At 43.3% G+C, this 21,244-nt stretch overlaps 3 protein-coding genes and 1 pseudogene across 3 annotated transcripts; 3 read left to right on the plus strand and 1 right to left on the minus strand.

Moving 5' to 3' along the window:
- Nucleotides 1–312: 312 nt before the first annotated feature.
- LOC133888477 (uncharacterized) lies at nucleotides 313–2,927 on the minus strand. Its single transcript, XM_062328748.1, has 5 exons — nucleotides 2,637–2,927; nucleotides 2,464–2,517; nucleotides 1,744–1,847; nucleotides 734–772; nucleotides 313–599 (listed from the first exon to the last, which is right to left on the minus strand). Exons 1-5 carry the CDS (start codon nucleotides 2,710–2,712, stop codon nucleotides 465–467), a joined length of 408 nt encoding a protein of 135 aa, XP_062184732.1. The 5' UTR covers nucleotides 2,713–2,927; the 3' UTR covers nucleotides 313–464.
- Nucleotides 2,928–5,453: 2,526 nt separating this feature from the next.
- LOC133889460 (uncharacterized) lies at nucleotides 5,454–19,877 on the plus strand (annotated as a pseudogene).
- Nucleotides 11,101–12,817, plus strand: LOC133889457 (uncharacterized). Its single transcript, XM_062329971.1, has 2 exons — nucleotides 11,101–11,316; nucleotides 11,470–12,817. Exons 1-2 carry the CDS (start codon nucleotides 11,268–11,270, stop codon nucleotides 12,780–12,782), a joined length of 1,362 nt encoding a protein of 453 aa, XP_062185955.1. The 5' UTR covers nucleotides 11,101–11,267; the 3' UTR covers nucleotides 12,783–12,817.
- LOC133889458 (uncharacterized) lies at nucleotides 14,807–15,483 on the plus strand. The gene has a single exon (XM_062329972.1). It carries the CDS (start codon nucleotides 14,938–14,940, stop codon nucleotides 15,481–15,483), a length of 546 nt encoding a protein of 181 aa, XP_062185956.1. The 5' UTR covers nucleotides 14,807–14,937.
- Nucleotides 19,878–21,244: the final 1,367 nt, after the last annotated feature.

A 21,244-nucleotide genomic window follows, 5' to 3' on the forward strand; every position in this document is an offset into this window, starting at 1 on the left:
GCTCTCATAATTTTAGCTAAAAAACTGATTTGAAAATTCTGCCAAACAAACCTTTAAACACTAACCAAACAGGTGCTACATCTGTGCACCTGCCGCATCTCCATGCTGCTTGTTCGTCCTGCCTGCCTTCAGAAGCGTGTGTCTCCGTGGATATGCAAACTATAATTAAGGGTCTTGAGCAAGAGCTAAGCAACCTATTTAATCCATCTTTTCCTCTCCTATTGTCTAAGAACAATTGCACAACAACTCGTCAAACAGCATCAAGTAGAAATTCCCGAGTGCACACTGCAGCGTTGCGTTCGTCGTCTCACAAGTCCCAACCATCTCCCGCCGCTTGTGCCATAAATTGTTCATTCTAAATTTACCAATTGCAAATAGTACTTCTCATACGTTTTTCAAGGAGGAAAAGAAAGTGGAGAAACACATCCGTTTTACAAAATTTGGTGACACGTCAATCTAATTGTCTAAGCTGATGTGCAGGGCACGTCTTCACGGCTCACGGTGGAATCTGGATTCGTAGTCCGTTTCACTTCAGGAGGTGGCGGCTTGGACGGCCTATTTGGCTTGATCTCTTCGACCTTCTCCGCTGGGATGTCAAACTATCATGCAACAGCACAATATGACTGGTAAGATTTCTGATGGACATTCCATAATGCAGACGTAATAATCGATATAAAAAACCAAGCAGACACAAGCATAAAAGATATGGTGCTTCTGCATATTTAGTACGTACCCTGAATCCACAACCAGAAACACAAGCATTGAAGCACTCCTGTCGAGAAGATTGAATTTGTCAGAAACTACATTGAATAACTGAAGCATATCACCGGCCATATATGAACAATGCTAATTTACAACACATAAACGTGGTTGGCATTCCCATGACAAATATCAATGATTAGGCTTGTTGTCAATCGATACACCAGAAGAACTTATTATTACATCAATGCCTTCAGCGAGGAAATTCATACAGGACCTCAAAATATAGAAGTTTACTCCCACCCCGCTTTCTTCCTCCAGGATTTTAGATTGAATTAGGTTGCATGTTGTCACCAAATTATCAATAAATTGACATAAAACCATTCCAAAGGCAATAAACAAACTAACAGCAGATATCTATATATCAGACTGATATTTGTATACCACTTTACTTATTCAGCCAACAAATCCACCAGGGAATTCTGGTTTGTGATTTCGACTAATATATTAGAGTTACCTACTGTCAACGAGCATTATGATGCCTATTAGAGCACTGAAAATAGCGCTGCATTTGTGCTATTTAAGTAATAATTGCTTATGCTTCCACTCAGCATAAGTTTTAAATATTGAGCAAACAAAGAGGATTTAGCGGCCCTAAATAAAAATACCTTTCTCATTGCTCCTAGTAGTGGTTGTATCCTCATAGCATAACATACTTATAGGCTTCATATTAAAAAGGCCTTAAGTGCCGTGCTGCCTATGCAGACCAAACAACGATATGGTACCAAAAGTGAACTATACTAGGCCAACAACATCTTGAAGGTGTGCATAAACCAGTTAGAAATGGCATCACTTTTTTTTTCTTTTTTTGCAATGCTACTCAACTTGATTATGTAACATGTATGTTGCTAGGTAAAGAAAACAATGAGAAACGTAGTAGAAGAGCAAAAATAAATAGAATGGATGGTAAATGATTGATTTGTATAACTGCTACATGATGTAGTAACCAGATCAAGTCATTAAGCAAGTAAATGAAGTACTCACCAAAGAGTAACTATCCTGCCCTGGAGATCGATCAATGTAAGCACTCCATTGGCGATCTTCCAACACCGGATCTTTATAGCAGATTTCAGTGCATTTACCTATGCCTGAGGATTTTACAGCGAGTAAGTTATCTAGCACACTGCAAATACACAGTCAAGAAGACAGAATAATATGCTACTTGACAGTCATATAGTAGTATCTTTTGAATATATGAGTCAAAACAGAAAGACTTTTGATGTACTAAATCACAGAGACCTATTTTTCTTGACAGAAATCAAGCTCTTATAGGATACCAAAGAATGGAGAAAATCAAATTACTAAGCAAGCAATGCAGCAAGAATGACAAAGTAATGTACTAAGAATCCACCATGTAGGCATGTACCAATACCATTTAGATTGTACTGCATGAAGGGTGATCTCTTTCAATCCATTGCTCATTGTGATTGTTGTGTGTGCAAATTGAGGTAAAAAAATTATCAAGTACCATTAGAATCTGAACCGCATTTTCCACGAATGGTAGCATACACTAATACACACCTAATCTTTATTCTGTTAGCAGGGGCAGCCACACAGGACACAACCTAACGCGTGTCACCTCATGGTATTGATCTATGTACACGTAAAATCGAAATTAAACATTTTAGCTGCACCACGAACAACTCGAAATCATGGGATCAAGCAATTGCGAGTGATATTTCACAGAAGAGTGAATATACTCACACTCGTCCCAGGTGTCGCCGTCCGCGTTGCACCCCTTCTTGCAGAACACCCGCCCTGGAAACCAACGCCCAACCGCGGCAAAACCAAATTGGCAGAACAGAAAAGAAAAAACCCGTTAGTTTCGATCACCGAACCAAATCAGTTTGCGGGAGAGGACGGGAGGAGGCACTGACATGGGATCTGCACTAGGCTCGCGTACTTCTTGGTGCAGCAGCTCCCGCACGGCGGCGTCCAGTCGCCGGAGAACATCCCGTCCCGTCTCGTCTGCCCTGCCTCCGAAGCCAATTCCTCCCGCGTTTCGCACGGCCGGATCGGTCGGGGCAGCGAACGGCAGGGAGACTGCGGAGGATGCTGGTGGTGGCACCGGTGAGGGGAAAGGAAATGGAGGTGGGGAGGGAGCGGCGGCGGCGGCGCGCTGTTCGATTCGTGCTCGGTCCGCTGGTCGGTTCGGAGGAAATTGGGGACCGACGCAAATTCTCGGACAGGTCCCTCGATAATTGTTTTTATAATACTTCCTCCAATTCGAAATAAATATTATTTTGTATATTAACACATTCTCAAAATATAACTTTGACTACTATATTTTATTATAATATATTGATAAAATTTAGTAAAAATATATTATTATAAAAATATTTTTTAAAATAAATCTACCTATGTTATTTTTAAGTATCCAAACTTAATATATAAAAAATAATTTGTACTTAAATTTTAAAATAGTTAACTATACGTAACTCAAAATAATACTTATTTTGTACCGGAGGGAGTAGATGTAGAGCAGCTTGGTTAAGGCAATGCAATTTGGATCGGTTTTGTACAACTTTTTTTTGGTAGCCATGGTCTTTCTGTTATTCCAATTTTTGCATAGATTAAATATCTTACTAACTTGTCATAGTATTTTTGGAAATACAACCTAGGACACATCAATTGTTGCTTTGATGTTATTACTACATCGAAATAGAATAATGCACCGTTTTGATACGAACGCGGTCTTTAAAATGCTGTTTTGACTAACAATTTATAGTATAGCATATTTATGAAACATAGTAAAACTGTAGTACTAAAGTTTTTTTTTTGAAATAAAGTTGTTCATACATTTCCAAAGTTTAATTAGTTTGACTAAATGCAACAAAAAGCTGACACCTTTTTTGGACATTGAACTTTACCACATATTATGAGTCATTAAAAATATCTTTGTTTTAATTGACTCGTGAGTCATGACAGTTTTGGGTAGCTAGTAGAATATAACTAGTCTTTTTATTCTATGAAGTTCCGTTATAATTGCCTTTGTAGTTTAAAGGCGATAAGAAAAGAAGATTATGGAGAAATAGTTGAATATCAAGGTCTATATTGTAAAAGAAATCTTGCAGTCGGTCCTATTTACAGCCAATCCTAAAATTCGGACATGCTCCTAGATCAAGCACGTCAAATTACGAGGAGTTTCCTCTTTACACAAAATTAAATTTAGAAAGAGAAAAATGTATGGTTCCCATTTGTTTTCTCTTTGCCTTCGGGCAGTAATATTTTTTTTCTATTTGATACCTTAGTAGCGGAAAAGTATTTCTCGACTAATTCTTTCTCAAAGTGATCTACCTGTATGGTACAATTTGCAAGAACCTCATTTCGTTCGTGTGTTGTCACCTTTGATTTTGGACACCACTAATAAAAATGAGGTGGCAACTGGCAAGAAGCACAACTTTTGCAAGAACGCATAGTGTCATCTATTTTGTTTTATCTTCATACAAAGAAAAGAGTATTCATGCTCTATTTGATAGAGCTCTAGCTTAAGAAAAATTAGAGTTGATTATTCTTAGCTTATGAATTTTTATAGTTAGAACTAGTGACAAATTATGGATGTTTGAGTGAACCATCTTCTTTGCATTTTATACCAAAAATAAAGTTATACATCACTTTATTTTAACTTATAAACTATAGATCTAACATAAATACTGAAGTTAGAGCTCTATCAAACAGACTCTAATTGCACACCGTATCACTTATGTTAGCATTACTGTCACTAAATCACTATAAAACATTTTTCTTACACTAAAAAAGTGTACTGCAAAATCTATTTTACTTGTTAATATATGCTGGATATGCAAAACATAGAGGAGCACACACAACTACTCATGCTCTATTTAGTCTTTTGTGCGATCAAGAATCTCTATAATGACGTGTGCATATGTGTTATGCCAAGTTGACCGTGCTCTCCGTGACCGGTCGTGTGCTTTTAACTTTTATCATGCACTATATATTGACATGTGTCGTATAGTGTTTCTCTTAGATAGGTACAAAATAAAACAAAAGATGAGCAAAATTGGTGTTTATGTGAAAGTATCAAAGTATACGTAGAATCTGGCGTCGTGTGAATCTACTTGAAAAATACGAGGTGCGGCACGTCATCCAATGAGAAAGGGATGCAGGGAGTAGTAGCATTTTCGTCGTGCATCAACGTCACAATTTTTTTTAGGAACGTCACAATTTTACTGATGGAGTGTTTTGCTTTAGTAAAAATTCCTGGTGTAATCCTCGTCAAAGACCGTTTCGGTCTCCGAAAATTGGATGGCCCGCACGACTAAACTAAAAGCATGTGCTGATGGATTGCTCGGTTGCTAAGGTGTTCTGAAATTATGCTAAGGAGCTCATCAAATCTCGAGCATACCAAGAGCTTAGTGACTAATATTTTCCTTTTCATCCAGGACATGTTTAATATTTTGTCTCGTGTAATAAAAAGAATCTCGAATTTTCCAAACGTGAAAAGATGGGCCAGAGATTCCCAAAGGTTCAAGCCACTTGGATCAGCCCCCAGAACGTGACAAAATCAAGTTGGACCACCACATCGAACTCCAGCACCCGGTCCAACAGACCACACCGCGACTTACCTCACCGACATCTCGGTCCCACACGAATCTATTGTTTCAAGAGTCCGCTACACCACGTTCACGGAGCTGCGCCTCCAACTGGATCTGCCGGATCCACCTCAGCAGCGCACAAGTCGCCAAGCCAGAGGAGGCGGGCCGCACGGCGACTCCAAAAGACGGGTGGAGGAGGAGGAGGAGGCGATGGCTGCGTCGGCGAAGGGACGGCTCGCGCCGCTGCTCGCGGTGGCGGCGGTGCTCGCGGCCGTGCTCCTCTACCGCGCGCCCTTCTCCAAGGTCCCCGGGATTCCAGACAGCGATGCCTCGTCTCTTGTGCTCCGCGTCGAATCTGTAGTGGAAACTGAGTTTTTTTTCTCTCTCTTGCTGCAGAGTTTGGGCGGCGAAGGGTGCAGCCTCCTCCCCCACGACCACTTCTGGATCGCCAGCGACCGCGTCGTCACGCTCGGCCGCGTTGGCCCCGCCGCAGGTGATCCATTCATTCCATCTCTTTCCTCAGCATCGTTCCACAGTGCCGTCACACTTCCGAGAAAGTCAAAGCGAAGTGGATTGTTACGGCACTACGGCAGTTCGAACTCTGAGTTTTCTGATGCTGATCGGTTGCTGTGTGATCGGTGCGTGCAGTGGAGATCAAAGGGGGACTGATCAACGCGATCGCCGTCGGGGACTACCGGAACTTCGTGCTCCGCCGGCCGCTCATTGATTACGGGGATGCGGTCATCATGCCCGGACTGATCGACGTGTAAGCATCTGATACTTAGTTAACACCTTACTGAACACTGATTAAAATGGTATGGTAAATAGTGAGGCTTGCTCTGACTTTACTGATGCTTAATTGGCCCAGTTTGTTTTCTTTCACCGTTTGACGGTCCTGACTATTCTTTCAGGCATGCTCATCTTGACGAGCCCGGACGCGCCGAGTGGGAGGGGTTCTCCACTGGCACAAAAGCAGCTGCTGCAGGTGCAAATTCAGTTCAGTCGTACAGCAGACTAGTTAGTGTTGGCCTGATTGTGCGCTAATCCACATAAGTTCTAGCCCTAAGATCAAACACACATCAATGCGGAAGCGTGATGAACGTACCCGAGCCGGATGATGCCATTTCTTTGTCGTTCCGTCGGTGTAGAGCCGCCACAGGGTACTGTACGCTCGGTGAAGCGCAGTGCCGTGCCGCTAGGTGGAGCAGATCGTTGGTGTGAGGACGAAGTCGTGGTCGCCGGCGCATAGTCGTGGATGCAGAGGGGAGCTCAGTGTAGCCGCGGCGGCGCTATGGCGTGGACGACGGCGGCGGCCTTCTCTCCACTTCAGCGCCCAACAAGATCGATCTAGGGTTTTAGGTGTAGGGATGGCATTAGCTTTGTGAGATCGATAACCCACGAGCCCGGCGTTCCACCTTATTTATGTGTGGAATGGGACCGTAACCAAAAAGTGTTGGTCGCGCCTTCCATCAGGGCGCGAGTTGGGGATGGACTCCCCCTTTTCCTCTCGGTTTTGTTAGTTAGGGTACGTTAGAGTGAGCCGAGATCATATCTAACAATTACTACTAGTTATAGCATGGTTTGGTGCACCTGTACATCATCAGATATGCCCCACATCTTTGTGGTGCATGTACTGTAGCTTTGTCAGTCAAGAGCAAGCAGAACAAATTAGTAGTCAGCAATACAGTTTCTCTCATGGGGTTCAGAGAAAGCTTGTTCTATAAATCCGGCAAATTCTTTCATTTCAGGTGGGATAACAACATTAGTGGACATGCCACTCAACAGCTTTCCATCAACAGTTTCTGAAGAAACTCTCAAACTGAAGGTCAAGTATCTCTGGCAGTTGCCTGCATCATTACACAAGTACATAACGCATGCATAGCTGCTAGCTGCTTTATATCTGTGATTAACACTGACATTATGTGCCTGAATTTCAGGTGGAAGCAGCTTGGGATAAGATTTATGTTGATGTAGGTAAGTTACTCGACTGAATAACATGGTGAATTAGTAGAGTAGAGACCAAAGGGTTTTACTTTCCTGTTTTCCGAACTGAAACTCTGTATCTCAACATTTCATGATATGTTCTCAGAATAAAAAAGTACTTCTTACATGTTAAGATTTGGATAAGATTTGCATGTCCAAATCTGACCCCTGTGGTACTCTCATACAGGGTTCTGGGGAGGCCTCGTGCCAGAGAACGCCTTCAACACAAGTGCTTTAGAAAGCCTCCTAAATGCAGGCGTTTTAGGACTTAAGGTTTGTTTCTCACCTAGCAGTTTGCACTGAAACTTCAACGTCATTTCAGTCGCTCTTCCCTGTTCCTTGTATGCACAAGGAAGCCTTTTATTGCCGGCATGCACAGCAGCAAAGTTAGGATAATAGTATCAGACAGAATAACAAGGATTCCATTGTTTGGAGGTTCTTGCTAGGAATCTTTAGTAGTAGGTACCTGCTTATTTTCCTCTCTTAGCCAGCAGATGTACCCACAAGTCACTGACTGACTGCTCTTGCTTTTCATGGTTCTAGTCTTTTATGTGCCCCTCGGGCATCAACGACTTTCCCATGACAAATTCAACTCATATTGAGGTATGCTACATTGTTTGCCTTACTTTAGCCTTTAGGTTCACAAGATTTTCCAAATTCTGCTTGGGGAATCCCTGAAGAGTTTCTCCTCCTGTTTTAACACTGTAGGAAGGTTTGGTTACATTGGCAAAGTATAAGAGGCCCTTACTCATCCATGCGGAACGTATACCTGATGTTGAAGTTGATGATGGACTGGATGATGAGCTAGATCCTCGATCCTACGCTACATATCTGAAGTCTAGGCCACCAGCATGGTAATTTTATATCCTTATGCTAGAAGGAATTGGATGCTAGTCTCTAGTTCGGGTGCTGGGCTTCTGTATTTTGATTTTTATGGGAAATTTGAATCCTGGAGTACATACCCCTGTACTTACTAGTCTATTTGGAAAGCATGGACACAGTAAGTCCATGAGGAGTAGAAGTACCACCTGTGTTCTTGAGCAGTACAATGTAGAATTGTGTAGGATAAGCTTTACCGTAAGTGCCACACCTCTTAAATACAGCGATCCTTTGAACCTAGGGAGGAAGCAGCTATCAGAGATTTGCAGCGTGCAATGAAGGATACAGAAGCGGGTGGTCGCTCAGAAGGAGCTCATATTCACATTGTTCATCTCTCAGATGCAAAAACTTCTCTTGAACTTATGAAGGTATAATGCCATAATATCAAATGAACCTTGTGCCACTTTCCCGCTATTTACCTCCACTTGTGGTTTGAACTAAGATACTGCATATCCAAGAAATGAATGGGAATGTTATTCACCATTAATGAGAATTTTACACTGCACATCGATAACATGACTTTTCTTTTCATGGCGTTTGGTTTGTTTCTTACTGTACATCTTTTGTCCTTGTAGGATGCAAAACACATTGGTGCAAGCGTAACTATAGAAACCTGCCCTCATTACCTTGCATTTTCGGCTGAAGAAGTTCCAGAGGGGGATACTCGTTTTAAATGTGCTCCTCCTATACGTGATGCCACAAACAGAGAAAATCTTTGGAAAGCTCTGCTGGTATGCTATTTCTTGTTCTCACTGGTTATGACTTCATGACGCCTTCTAAGAAACTGTTATATGCTAAGTTGCTAACTACTATTGCATGGTTCATATTAGGATGGACACATAGACATGTTAAGCTCAGACCATTCACCATCAGCTCCTGATCTCAAACTAATGGAGGAAGGCAACTTTTTAAGGGCATGGGGAGGTATATCATCATTGCAGGTCAGTTTGCACAACAATACGAGAAGCATGTGAATTTCACTGCCCACACTGATAACAGAAGTGCCAATGCAAACCTTTATGTGAATTGAAACAAGTGTAATAAAACATTTCAGCAGAAGTGTAATGCGAAACTACTGAAAATTAATTCGTGCACCCATTCATTGTGTTTGCGTCGTAACCAGAATGGCATAAATATTTGCAGTTTGTTCTCCCTGTGACATGGTCGTATGGGCAAAAGTACGGCATTACTCTGAACCAGCTAGCCTCATGGTGGAGCGAAAACCCAGCTAAGCTTGCAGGGCAAAAGAACAAGGTACTGAAAATGTTGTGCCATACTGCTATTCAACTTGATGGTAGTCATCTCGTACAGACAGCTAAGAGTTCCGTTTAATTTTCTTTACATTTCGTCGTGCTAGACCAGTTGATACCATGCAGCACATATACTCCACGAAATGCTGATTGTATATATGATCAGTAATATTGCATCTTAAGTGTAGTACTGATTCGTGTAGGGAGCTATTCTGCCGGGATACCACGCTGACATTGTAGTATGGAAACCTGAGGCACAGTTCCAACTTGATGACAGCCATTCTGTATACCATAAACATCGGGTTTGCTCCCTGCCTCAAATGATCTTATAACATTTCAACTGTTGGGTTCTGATATTTTGACCAGCAACAGGAAATTCCTTCAATTTTTGCAGAATATTTCGGCGTATTTGGGAAAACAGCTTTCTGGCAAGGTCATGTCGACTTTTGTGAGAGGAAATCTAGTTTTCGCTGAAGACAGGCATGCAAAGGCCGCTTGTGGTGTTCCAATCCTCGCAAAGTAAAATGCAGGTGCACCGGTACAGCATTTTGGAACATTATCTTAATCACTGCATCTATATAATGAAAATATGACTGTAGCTGGCATGAAAATTGATAAGCTAGTGATTTATATTTTTCGGTACTGACTGTTTGCTTTCTTCTTGTGTTTCAGGTGGATGCAGAGCTGCTATAGTGCTATTGTTGATCTGTAGGTTATCCCTGTGTATAATTGAACCCATTTATGCCATTTGTTGCACAGTAGCACCCTCCATTGGATTGGCTTACAGTTTGTCTCTGTCGCCAATTGAATTGTAGGATTTCTGTATCATAATTTTTCTGTTGATATGGGAGAAGAGTCTGTCCAGTTTTACTGTTGCTCATATGCTTCTATCAATTTCCCCCCATTTTTGTCAGCTCGATTTATGTAGACCAATGAAAGAAACGTATCTTCCCCTATTTTGACCTTTTTTGGAACCATATTATGGTAATAGACAGGTGGCAAAACTATTTCAAAATTTGGCCCTTTGGTCCTGCACCAAAGCCGAAGGCGTGGAAGCTGGCTATGTCAGCGCATAGACCCCAAACAGCATGGCACCATTCTGGCGACGCTCCGATGTGGCACTTACGTGGGCATATGGTCCCACCCTAGAGACTTTGGCGCGTCACTCTGACATAGTCATTACTGTTGGTTGCGCGTAACGGCTTTTGCGGATGCCAACATGTGGATCCGCGCTAGAGACATTAGCGCGTACGTCCCGTGCCAGGGACTTTGGCGCGAAACCCCTAACCCTAAATCGACACTCGCGGCTCTCTTATGGACCAGTGTCTCATTGTTTTACCTCAGCTGGCACTCCACATTCACAGTTAGCCGATAGAGCGGGAGGCATCAGGGCATCCCACTCTTTAACGGTAGGATAGTTTCTGTTGTCCCATCTCTGAGGATTCTTACCTAAAAAATAAAAATAAAAAACATACTCCCTCCGTAGAAAAATATAGGGCGCATTTTTCTGAGGCTCCTAAACCAAGAAACCCAGTTAGTTTACCAAAATATCCATATTTATGGTTCCTTCTACTCTAGTACTTGCATGCACGTATTAATGCATTACCGATACTAATCCAACTGCATGCATGCATATATTAATTGTGGGAGACTCTTTGTTGCCTCGTGCAAGTGGATGAGATGCAAAATTTCATGAAACCTCAGAAGTACGTACGCGCCTAATACAATATCAAACGAAAAATTGAAATTTACCGCCAAGATTAGGCCTTTAAGTATTGGCCATGAGGCATGAGTAGGAGCTGAGTCCGCATTACAGTATTTGTCTGTAAACATCAGAGCCATGGAGCCAGTTATTCCAGATCTCAATGAACCATTGCCAATTTATACAGGTATACTACAAAGCTTAGCTACTCTTCATTTTTATCTCTATATTTTCTGCATCCTGTTTTAATCAACTTCGTTCTTTTTTTCTGAATGCACTAAGCTGCTGAGGAGCATATCGTTTTTTTTAGAAAATGAAATGGTTTTTCCGTTTTCAATAGATGAAGCTGTGAATGGTGAAACGCAGTCCTCAAACAACGGGAGAAGGAACTTTCTAAATGATGATATGCGTAGGTCCATCTACTCCATGCTTTTAGAGAGGACCTCTCCAGGTAAACTGAAAAATGGAGTGGCAAAATCCGTAGCTGCAGATTCGGGCGTTCCATTGAGAGTTGTTCAGCGTATATGGACGTCAGGGAAACACGGAGGCGGAATTCATGGAGTAGCTAACAAGAAGACCGGCAATTGTGGCCGTAAAAGGATTCAGATTGACCCTCAGCGAATCCGTGATGTGCCGCTTCAGGACCGCACAACTCTACGTGATTTAGCTCGTGCTTTGCATGTCGACCCTACTACATTGTGTAATCGTCTCAAGTCTGGTGAAATAGTACGGCAAACAAATGACATAAAGTTCTCCTTAACTGAAGAAAACAAGAAAGCTCGATTGCGCTTTTGCATCTCAATGCTTGGCAGGGACAACAGGCAAGATGATCCAATGTTTAGTGGGTTGTACAACATGGTTTATATAGATGAGAAGTGGTTCTATATGACGAAGAAGAATCAGAATTATTATCTGGCGCAGGGTGAAGATAAACCATTACGCACTGTCAAGAATAAAAATTTCATCGAGAAGGTGATGTTTCTTGCTGCTATAGCCAGGCCAAGGTTTGATGAAGAAGGTAACGAAACTTTCTCTGGAAAAATCGGTATATTTCCTTTTACATATACAGAGCCAGCTCGTCGGAGTAGTGTAAATAGACCTGCAGGTACCATGATCACTAAACCAATGACATCAGTAACGAAAGAAACCAGCAGGTCCTATCTTGTTAACAAAGTTTTGCCTGCCATCAAGCAAAAATGGCCAACAGAGGACTTTGGACATCCTATCTTTATCCAGCAGGATAATGCAAGAACACATATTGATCCTAATGATGAAGAGTTTTGTCGAGTAGCAAAAGAAGATGGATTTGACATTCGTTTGATGTGCCAGCCTCCGAATTCCCCTGATCTAAATGTCTTAGATCTTGGTTTTTTTGCTGCTCTTCAGTCCAAACATCACAAAGAATCACCCAAGTCTGTTGAACAGCTTGTCAGCGCGGTAGTGAAAGCATATGAAGAATATCCAACTGACAATTCCAACCGTGTGTTTCTCACTCAACAGTCCTGCATGAGGGAGATTATAAGAGTAAAGGGCAGCCAGAAGTACGACATTCCACACATGGGCAAGCTGATGTTGGAGAGGAATGGTGAGCTTCCAAGTAGACTGAAATGTGATCTTCAGATTGTGCAGGAAGCCGAGGACTACCTGAACTAGTGCCTTTTGTTTTAAAGTGTTGTCTTTTCTGTGGTTTGTAAGACATTTATCGGCTACTTGGACTAATAATGAATTTTTTTTATCTTAGCTACTGGTTATTTTCTCTGTTTGAACAAGTACTGCTACTACTAGTTGCAACAAATAGGCCATACGATGAGAAAAAAGGATAGGCTGCATGCATGTAAGGATAAACTAGAACCTGTTGCAAGAAAATTCATCTCTTCCCATTCTTAAAATAAAGAGGAACATAAATCTTCAGAAAAGTAATTCTAATCTTTTCAAGGCCATCAGGCTCCCCTTCTTCCTCAACAGCTGAGTCTTCTTCCTTGCACTCATTAGCTGAGTCTACGGCCACCTGATCCATTAGGTCGTCGTCCTGGCACTCCGAGTCCGGCACCACATGGGTCATGATCTTCTCCTCCTTGACCACTTGTGCCATGAGGCTGTCATCCTCGCGCTCCGACTCCAGCACCACCTTGGCGTCGCCATCGTCTTCGTCCTCCGAGTCCGGCACCACCTTGGTCATGAGGTCGTCGTCGTCGTCCTCCGAGTCCGGCACCACCTTGGCCATGAGGTAGTCGTCATCGTCCTCCGAATCCGGCACCATCTTGGCCATGAGGTCGTCGTCGTCTTCGCCCTCCAAGTCCGGCACCACTTCATGGATGGAAGCAGGTTGGTTCTCATCCATGGAGGAAGTTGGATAGTTTTTTGCCATCTCGTTGCATGTATAGCTCCAAGTAGCTGCAGGAGTATTGAACGTGCATGCATGCAGGATGCATGTATTGGGATTGACATGTACTCCGTATTAAATATTTGAGTAATACGATGAGAAACAAGGGTACTAAAGGAAAATGACCCAAAAAAGTGCTTTGGGAAATGTATGCGCCCTATAAATTTCTACAAAAACTCTGAGAAAATACGCCCTATATTTTTCTACGGAGGGAGTAATCAACATGCTGCAGTAAATTGCCCTAACTACAAGTATTTACATACTACCCAATTCATTTTAACTATACCACAATGCGACCTCCAATCTAGCCTTAACTAACATTAATTACAATATCCCAATTTCCACCAATACTCAGGAAAATACCTTAAAAATTACATGCAACAAATTTTACAAGGCACCCAGGTGTTACCACACATCCATTGCATGATATTTCCCCCCTTCAAAATAAATGAAATTAATAGAATCACACTAATTTCAATATTTCCATCATCTCATCTCTAAACCCTAGCGGTAAAGGTGGGCCAATCCTAACAAATCACAACCACGTGGAATCCTAACAAATCACATCCATGTAATCTAGATCGATAAACTAAACACAATCTACAACCATAAGGTCACCTCTAACATCTTGGGTTAGCACCAAAATGTGCTACAAACAACACAAATAAAAGAGCGATTTTTTGGGAGAAATAGAAGGCATCTTACCTCACAAATGCCACATGAAAAAAATAGAACCAAATCCGAGGGAAATTGGAGATTGAAAAGGGATTGGGATGGAGGAGGAGAAAGAGGATCACACCCACTTTCTCTTTTAGAATAGAAGACGAGGGAACAATGAGATGCTGGCCCACAAGAGAGCTATGGGCATTGATTTGGGTTTATGGGTCCCGTGCCAACACCACTGACGGTACGCAAGCACCAATAATTTTGATATAGATCCACGCGTTGGCACCCGTGAAAGCCGTTACACGCAACCGACAGTAATGGCTATGTCAAAGTACTGTGCCATGGTCTTTGGCGCAGGACCTTATGCCCATGCTGCAATGTCGCCACAACTGTGTTATGGTCCAGAGTCTACGCACCAGTTTCCCTACTGCAAATATGGCCATCTTGTACGCCTTCTGGCTTGACATGGGGTCGAGGAACACCGATCCAATATCATAATATGTTTTTAAAAAGGCCAAAATAGGGGAAAATTTCGATTGGAACAGACCCTTGATAAGAATGGGAAACGACTCGCACATGATTTAAGACGTAACCAGAGCAACGAAGCGTATTGTGGTTTTACGCTAAGCAAGTCTGGAAGCGGTGCCTGCGCGTGAATGAACCAAACCCCACACTGGATAAGGCACCACGTGTCCAACTTCAACCTCCGTCTTCCGGCGGCAAGCGGAGACCTCCCGCAGCCGATCCCCTCCGACGGCCATGGCCGCCACCGCGAACCTTGCCCTTCTCCTCCCATTGACTCTTGCCTCTAGAGTTTCCTTCCACACCCGCCTCCGCCTCCTACACAACGCACACCCTCCGCCGCAACGCCTCATAGCGGTCGCCGTCGCCTCCACCTCCTCTTCCCAAACTCTACCATCGCCTACCGCGTATGAAACACTGGAGGCTAGGAATCTGCGTCTGGATACGGAGGCCTCCCTGGAATGGGGCGCCGTCTGCGCGCGTCTGGCCGACTTCGCCGCCACTTCCACCGGCCGCGCCGCGTGCGGGGAAGGCCGGGTCCCCGTCGGGCGGAGCCGGAATGAGAGCGAGCGGCTGATCGATCAGACGGCGGCGTCGGTTCTGCTGTCGTCGCCGCTGGATTTCGGCGGCGTGGAGGACGTGTCCGCGGTCGTCGCCGCGGCGGCCGGGGGGCGGGTGCTAGCGGTGAGGGAGATTTGTGGAGTCGGGCGCAGCGTCCGGGCCGCGCGCGGGGTGTTCGATCAGTTGCAGAGACTCGCCGAGGAAATGCCAGATGGGAGGTAAGGAGTTGCATTCCCAACAAATGAATTGGATGGCATTGAGCAATTCCAGATCATAGTTTATTTGATCATTTCGTGTCTGCATGGATATATTTTTGTTTTATGATGGTTTGTGCAAATAATCATGATTTCGGGTTTTCAATTAATTAAGGCACTATGCACATATTTTTACACACAGCATAATTTCTTAGGTATTTGTTTTTTGATAAATGAATGTTTTATTATTTCGGCCTCTGCACAAGGCATGCACATAAGTCATAACCATCCATTATTACATAGTTTCAGCCGTGAGATGCAAATAAAAGGCCAACAAATGGCAAAAGATAGTATAAAAATGATGAATCAAGCTGCTGCAGGTACTCTCCTCTTCTGGATATACTGCAAGGTTGCGACTTCTTAACAGAGCTTGTGCAAAGGATAGACTTTTGCCTTGATTCCACTCTTTCTCTGGTCCTGGATCGGGCCAGCAAGAAACTAGAGACTATCCGCAGAGAAAGGAGGAAGAACATCGAGATGTTAGAATCTCTGTTGAAAGATACATCATCAAAGGTCTTCCAAGCTGGTGCGATTGATAGCCCTCTTGTCACTAAGCGCCGTTCTAGGATGTGTGTTGGCGTGAAGGCTTCACACAAGCATTTGCTGCCTGGCGGAATCGTTCTGAGTTCCAGTGGCTCTGGTGCAACCTACTTTATGGAGCCAAGAGACGCTATTGAGCTCAACAACAGGGAAGTCAAACTTTCCGGTGATGAGAGAGCAGAAGAGTTAGCAATATTGGGCTTGCTTACTTCACGGATTTCAGATTCCCAAATGAAGATTAGACATTTGATGGAGAAGGTTTTGGAATTGGACCTTGCTTGTGCTAGAGGGTCTTATGCCCTATGGACAAATGGTGTCAAACCAGGCTTCAGTGACAGTTATAGCAGTAGCCAGTCAGATCAGAGCAGTGGTTATTCAGTTTACATTGAGGGCATTCAGCATCCTTTGCTACTTGAACAGTATCTTGGTATGGAAGAAGCACCAACTACAGAAGCAACTGAAATGCCTACTCCATTGGACATGTGGGTAAAGAACGATACTAGGATAGTTGTGATCTCTGGACCCAACACTGGAGGCAAAACTGCCACTATGAAGACCTTGGGGCTGGCCTCACTCATGTCAAAGGCTGGAATGTTCTTCCCGGCCAAAGGAAGGCCTAGGCTTCCATGGTTCGATCAGGTTCTTGCAGACATTGGTGACCACCAGGTAGTCTCTGCCTTTTTATGAGAGTTTCTCTAAGCACTTGTGTGACAATATGTTTATTAACACAAACTATTTTCTGGATTGAAGTCGCTGGAGCACAACCTCTCTACCTTCAGCGGGCACATATCACGTCTGCGCAAGATTGTAGAAGTTGTATCAAAAGATTCTCTGGTTCTTATTGATGAGATTGGCAGTGGCACTGACCCATCAGAAGGTGTAGCCCTCTCAACCAGCATTTTGAAGTATCTTGCCAATCGAGTGAACCTGGCCATTGTGACCACTCATTATGCTGATCTAAGTCGTCTCAAAGCTGCCGATAATCGATTCGAGAATGCTGCAATGGAATTTTGCTTGGAAACTTTGCAACCAACATACCGAATCTTATGGGGTAGTACTGGTAACTCCAATGCACTTAGTATTGCAAAGTCAATTGGTTTTGATCAAATAGTGCTTGATCGTGCACAAGAATGGGTTGAGAAACTATTGCCTGACAAACAAAAGGAACGCCAAGGTTTACTGTATGACTCTCTTCTAGAAGAAAGAAACCTTCTAGAGTCTCAGGCAAATGAAGCAGCATCCGTTTTTTCAGAAGTCGAGGGGTTGTACGATGAGGTCCACTTCTTTTACTCTAATGATCTACTATAGTTTTATACATTTCCATAGCAGTGATGTAAAAGGATCTTCTTACTGTCACTTGAATTCTTACTTTGCAATGATTTTACTTTGAAGATTTGCTCAGAAGCTGACGATCTTGATAGTCGAGTAGCTGCTTTGAGGGCAAGAGAGTCTCAAAAGGTGCAGAAAGAGTTAAAGCTCGTGAAGTCTCAGATGGACATTATAATCAAGAACTTTGAAGTTCAACTGCAAAATTCAAAACTTGAACAGTTCAATTCACTAATGAGAAAAGCAGAAGCTGGCACTGCTTCAGTGGCCGCTGCTCATCAGCCATCTGACATTACTTTCAATGACGAGGAAAACCAGAGCTTGTTTGTTCCACAAATTGGAGATAAAGTTTATATTCAAGGCCTGGGAGGAGGAACTATGGCTACTATTTCAGAAACATTTGGTGAAGATGGAAGTTGTATGGTTCAATATGGAAAAATAAAGGTTCGAGTCAAGAGAAACAAGATGAAATTGGTCCAAAGAGGCACAAATGAAACATTAGCTTCCTCTTCTATAAAAGTAAAGGTATGCTGCATATTTTCAATATACTATCTATTTAGACCAATTCTAGTTTGAATAATCTTTTTTATATGCCGCATAAGATTATAAGAAGAACAATATGTTCGGAATGCTGGAAACGTCTTATAACTTAGCCATGGCATTAGTTACATGATAAAATATGTTTCAAGGTAGTAGTGATTGAAAAAACAGATGGTGTCTCTTTCCTGCTGTTGCAATGGTAAACTGCCATAACCATCAAGTGATATCTTACTAAGGTACTCAATCATTCCAGGAGCCTCTTCATAATCTGTCAAAAACGATGGCAGATCCGAAATATTGGAAAGGTTGAGTGGAACATACAATTTTTTCCCAAAATCTTGACTGATTCTGTAGTTATCATTATCAGAGCCCATTCGAGAAAAGTGCACAGGCTGAATTAGTTAATTGTGTAAGCCGTGTAGTGTCATGACTTATCAGTTGTCCTAGGATATCTAGGCTGCTGTTATGAGGTTGATGCAGCTGGTTTCTTTGACACTGGAACTCTGACTCTAGTCAGGCATGTTCTCTTGATTCAGTTATGTCACTCAATATAACTTACACTGTTATCTTTTGATTCTCTAACCAAAGTACTAATCCAACTAATGAACTGGTCATTATCGTCATAATCGTGCTGTGGTAGTGTATCCACCACCCGGCTGAGTCAATTTTGTCAGTATTCTCGTTGTCTAACACGTGGTGGATTGCTATAGCAAGTTAGGGAAACCAAGTTAGCTTGAGCCCTACAGGATGCATTGATTCTGACTTGCTTGCCTAGTAGTATTGATGATCTTGACTTTAGTTCGGGTAGATGCATCAGCATGGAACAGGCTGGACAGAGATTGGTCCATGCAAGAATGGTGCATGCACCATTGTTAATTTTGCTGTTGTACATAACCTAGGCACGTTAGGATCAATGAAGATTGGTGTGCTCGGCATTGTTGATTGTCGTGGCTTGCTTCAATCTAGTTCTGATAATTTTCGCTTTCTATCAGGGCCAAACACTGAAGCAGCGATCTTCAGCGGAAGCAAACCAAGATGCCAATATTTCGTTTGGTCCGGTTGTGCAGACGTCGAAGAACACGGTGGATCTGCGCGGAAAGCGAGTGAGCGAGGCGTCCTACCAGCTTCAGATGGCGATCGACGCGTGCAGACCCTATCAAGTGGTCTTTGTGGTTCATGGCATGGGCACCGGAGCCGTGAAGGATTGCGCCATTGACATTCTCCGGAACCATCCTCGAGTGGCCAAGTTCGAAGACGAGAGCCCTTTGAACTACGGCTGCACGGTCGCCTACATTCAGTAAACAGACAGTACAACTCGCTGGAAAAGATGCATGCACCAACAACTTGGGTTACACAGCTTGTCATTCATACCGTGTGTCCTTGAAAATCTGAAGCCATGCATGGTCTAGATTCTGCACAAATGCCCAGGAATTGATCGAAATGGAACGCGCATTTGATTTACCAACTCGGGTTGGTTAATCAGGCTGGAATACGATTGTGGCATTCAAGTTTGCCTGCAGTGAGCGCAAGTTCATGCTTGTATATCGAGTACTGATTTTGACTTCTTTCCAGTGTACATGGGCCATTTGTATCTGCTGACATATCATTGGTGGAAATCGTCAGCATAGATCTCCCTGTGCCCGGTTTGCCCAGTTCACGTGTGTGGAGGCCTGGAGGGAATGGAGTTCGGTGAGCTCTTCCCTTCTTGATGATTCTGCTAGCTGATTGCCGGGTGGATTGGGGTCGGATAAATGGCCTTGGCAAATGTGATCAGTACTGTGTCCTATGCAAAATCGTAAACGGAAGCAAGCAGAGTACTGTGCCTTGGCAAATGTGATCAGCACATGCACACTTTTTGGAGCAGAGACGCTGGATTTTGTGGTGAGGCCTATTGTAGTAAATGGTAAGGTGCACGGTTGACGATACTACTAGTAACCAGTAGTCCAGTTCCCTCTACCTCTTGCTTATTTGATGTGGTTTGCTATGGTTAGATCAGTGCTCCCTATTTTACACCTCATTTTATGAAAATTTTCTACTACAACAAGAAGAAACAATTGAAGTTAATATGCTCTCGAAAAGTAAAAAAATTCGTATAGTACAAGGCAAGGACATTTCTCAATTCGTACGGGGATGAAACCGGTCGCTGTCAAGCTCATGCATTCCAAGCGGCCCTACTATTACAAGATTATTTACAGATTAACAGTCTTGGGGAGAGTATGTAATATAGTGGAAGCTCTCAGACATTTCAATATCAACTCGTAGATGTTGTATCAGTGTGGTACATGGATTTGAGAGCTATGCATGGTACTAGTATCTAAATTGAAAATGAAGAAATGGGCGGCGGTACTAAGGGACTGTTGGGTTGAAGGCGCTGAGTGCTAAGCCAAATATTGTTTATGGTAAGTTGGGATAATACCAAAATTTGATCAAAATTTAACCGTTTGGTTTGTGATCAAACTAATGCAGCGGCCAAATCGGCTGCCCAAAATTCGTCCCTACTACTTAGTTAACTGTTGACGGATACGTCCAGCAAAAATTCAAATATAGTTAAATTTTAGCTTCAAACCAAACGCTATCTAAATCATCTAGGCATGACCAAAATTTTAAATTTGGTCTAGCTTCCCAGCGTCAGGAACTAAAAAAGCCCCTAAGTAGTTCAACTCAACCACACCAAAGGTCGTTTGTTTCCACTATAGATTATAAAAAACAGTTTTTATAAACTGAAGTGAAAATAAACAAGCAGATTTTATAAGTTGGATTCTACAATTTAATTACTAGATTATCACAATCCCCCGATCCACTCTCCATCAATTTTTCTTAGCTTTTAATTTGCAAAAGACCAAATTGCCCATCAGACTTAAAGTAGAATTATCCACCACTACCCCTCCTTTACCGCATACTCACGTGACACCGCCAAACGCCGCCGCCGCCACTCTCTTCTCCACTGCCCCCCTCCGCACCACCCGCGACCTCAACTCCCTCCGCGCTGCCAGCTCTGTCGTGCCCGTCGGCCCTCAACCGTCACCGACCTCCTCCGCTACATGCCCGCCTTCCTTCTCGACCTGGATCCAAGCACTGCTGTCGTTTCCTCGCCGAAGCTCGGGCGCAAGCCATCTTCCCCAACCCTAGCTACCGTGTTAGCTCGACCATCTTCCCACCGTCGATTAGCCACTCCAAAGCTCCTTCGTTGCCACGAACCCCTCGGTGATCTCCTCGAAGACGCCCTGATGCTCGAGCCCTTCTCCTAATGCCCTCCCCGCGACTCCTTCTCCTCTCGGTCATCGCCGCTGCACAGCTCAAGGCTGTTGTGCCACCCTTGTCGT

Source organism: Phragmites australis, chromosome 13 (assembly GCF_958298935.1).
Source record: "Phragmites australis chromosome 13, lpPhrAust1.1, whole genome shotgun sequence".
Taxonomy (NCBI): Eukaryota; Viridiplantae; Streptophyta; class Magnoliopsida; order Poales; family Poaceae; genus Phragmites; species Phragmites australis.

Bases quoted from the DNA above. Each gene is read 5' to 3' on its own strand.
- LOC133888477 (XM_062328748.1), bottom strand. From the start codon at position 2,712: ATGTTCTCCGGCGACTGGACGCCGCCGTGCGGGAGCTGCTGCACCAAG. The intron at 2,518-2,636 runs GTCAGTGCCTCC...GTTGGTTTCCAG, and splicing joins GAGCCTAGTGCAGATCCCAT to GGCGGGTGTTCTGCAAGAAG. The intron at 773-1,743 runs GTGAGTACTTCA...TCTTCTCGACAG, and splicing joins GGCAGGATAGTTACTCTTTG to GAGTGCTTCAATGCTTGTGT.
- LOC133889458 (XM_062329972.1), top strand. From the start codon at position 14,938: ATGGCCGCCACCGCGAACCTTGCCCTTCTCCTCCCATTGACTCTTGCC.
- LOC133889457 (XM_062329971.1), top strand. From the start codon at position 11,268: ATGGAGCCAGTTATTCCAGATCTCAATGAACCATTGCCAATTTATACA. The intron at 11,317-11,469 runs GTATACTACAAA...CGTTTTCAATAG, and splicing joins ACCATTGCCAATTTATACAG to ATGAAGCTGTGAATGGTGAA.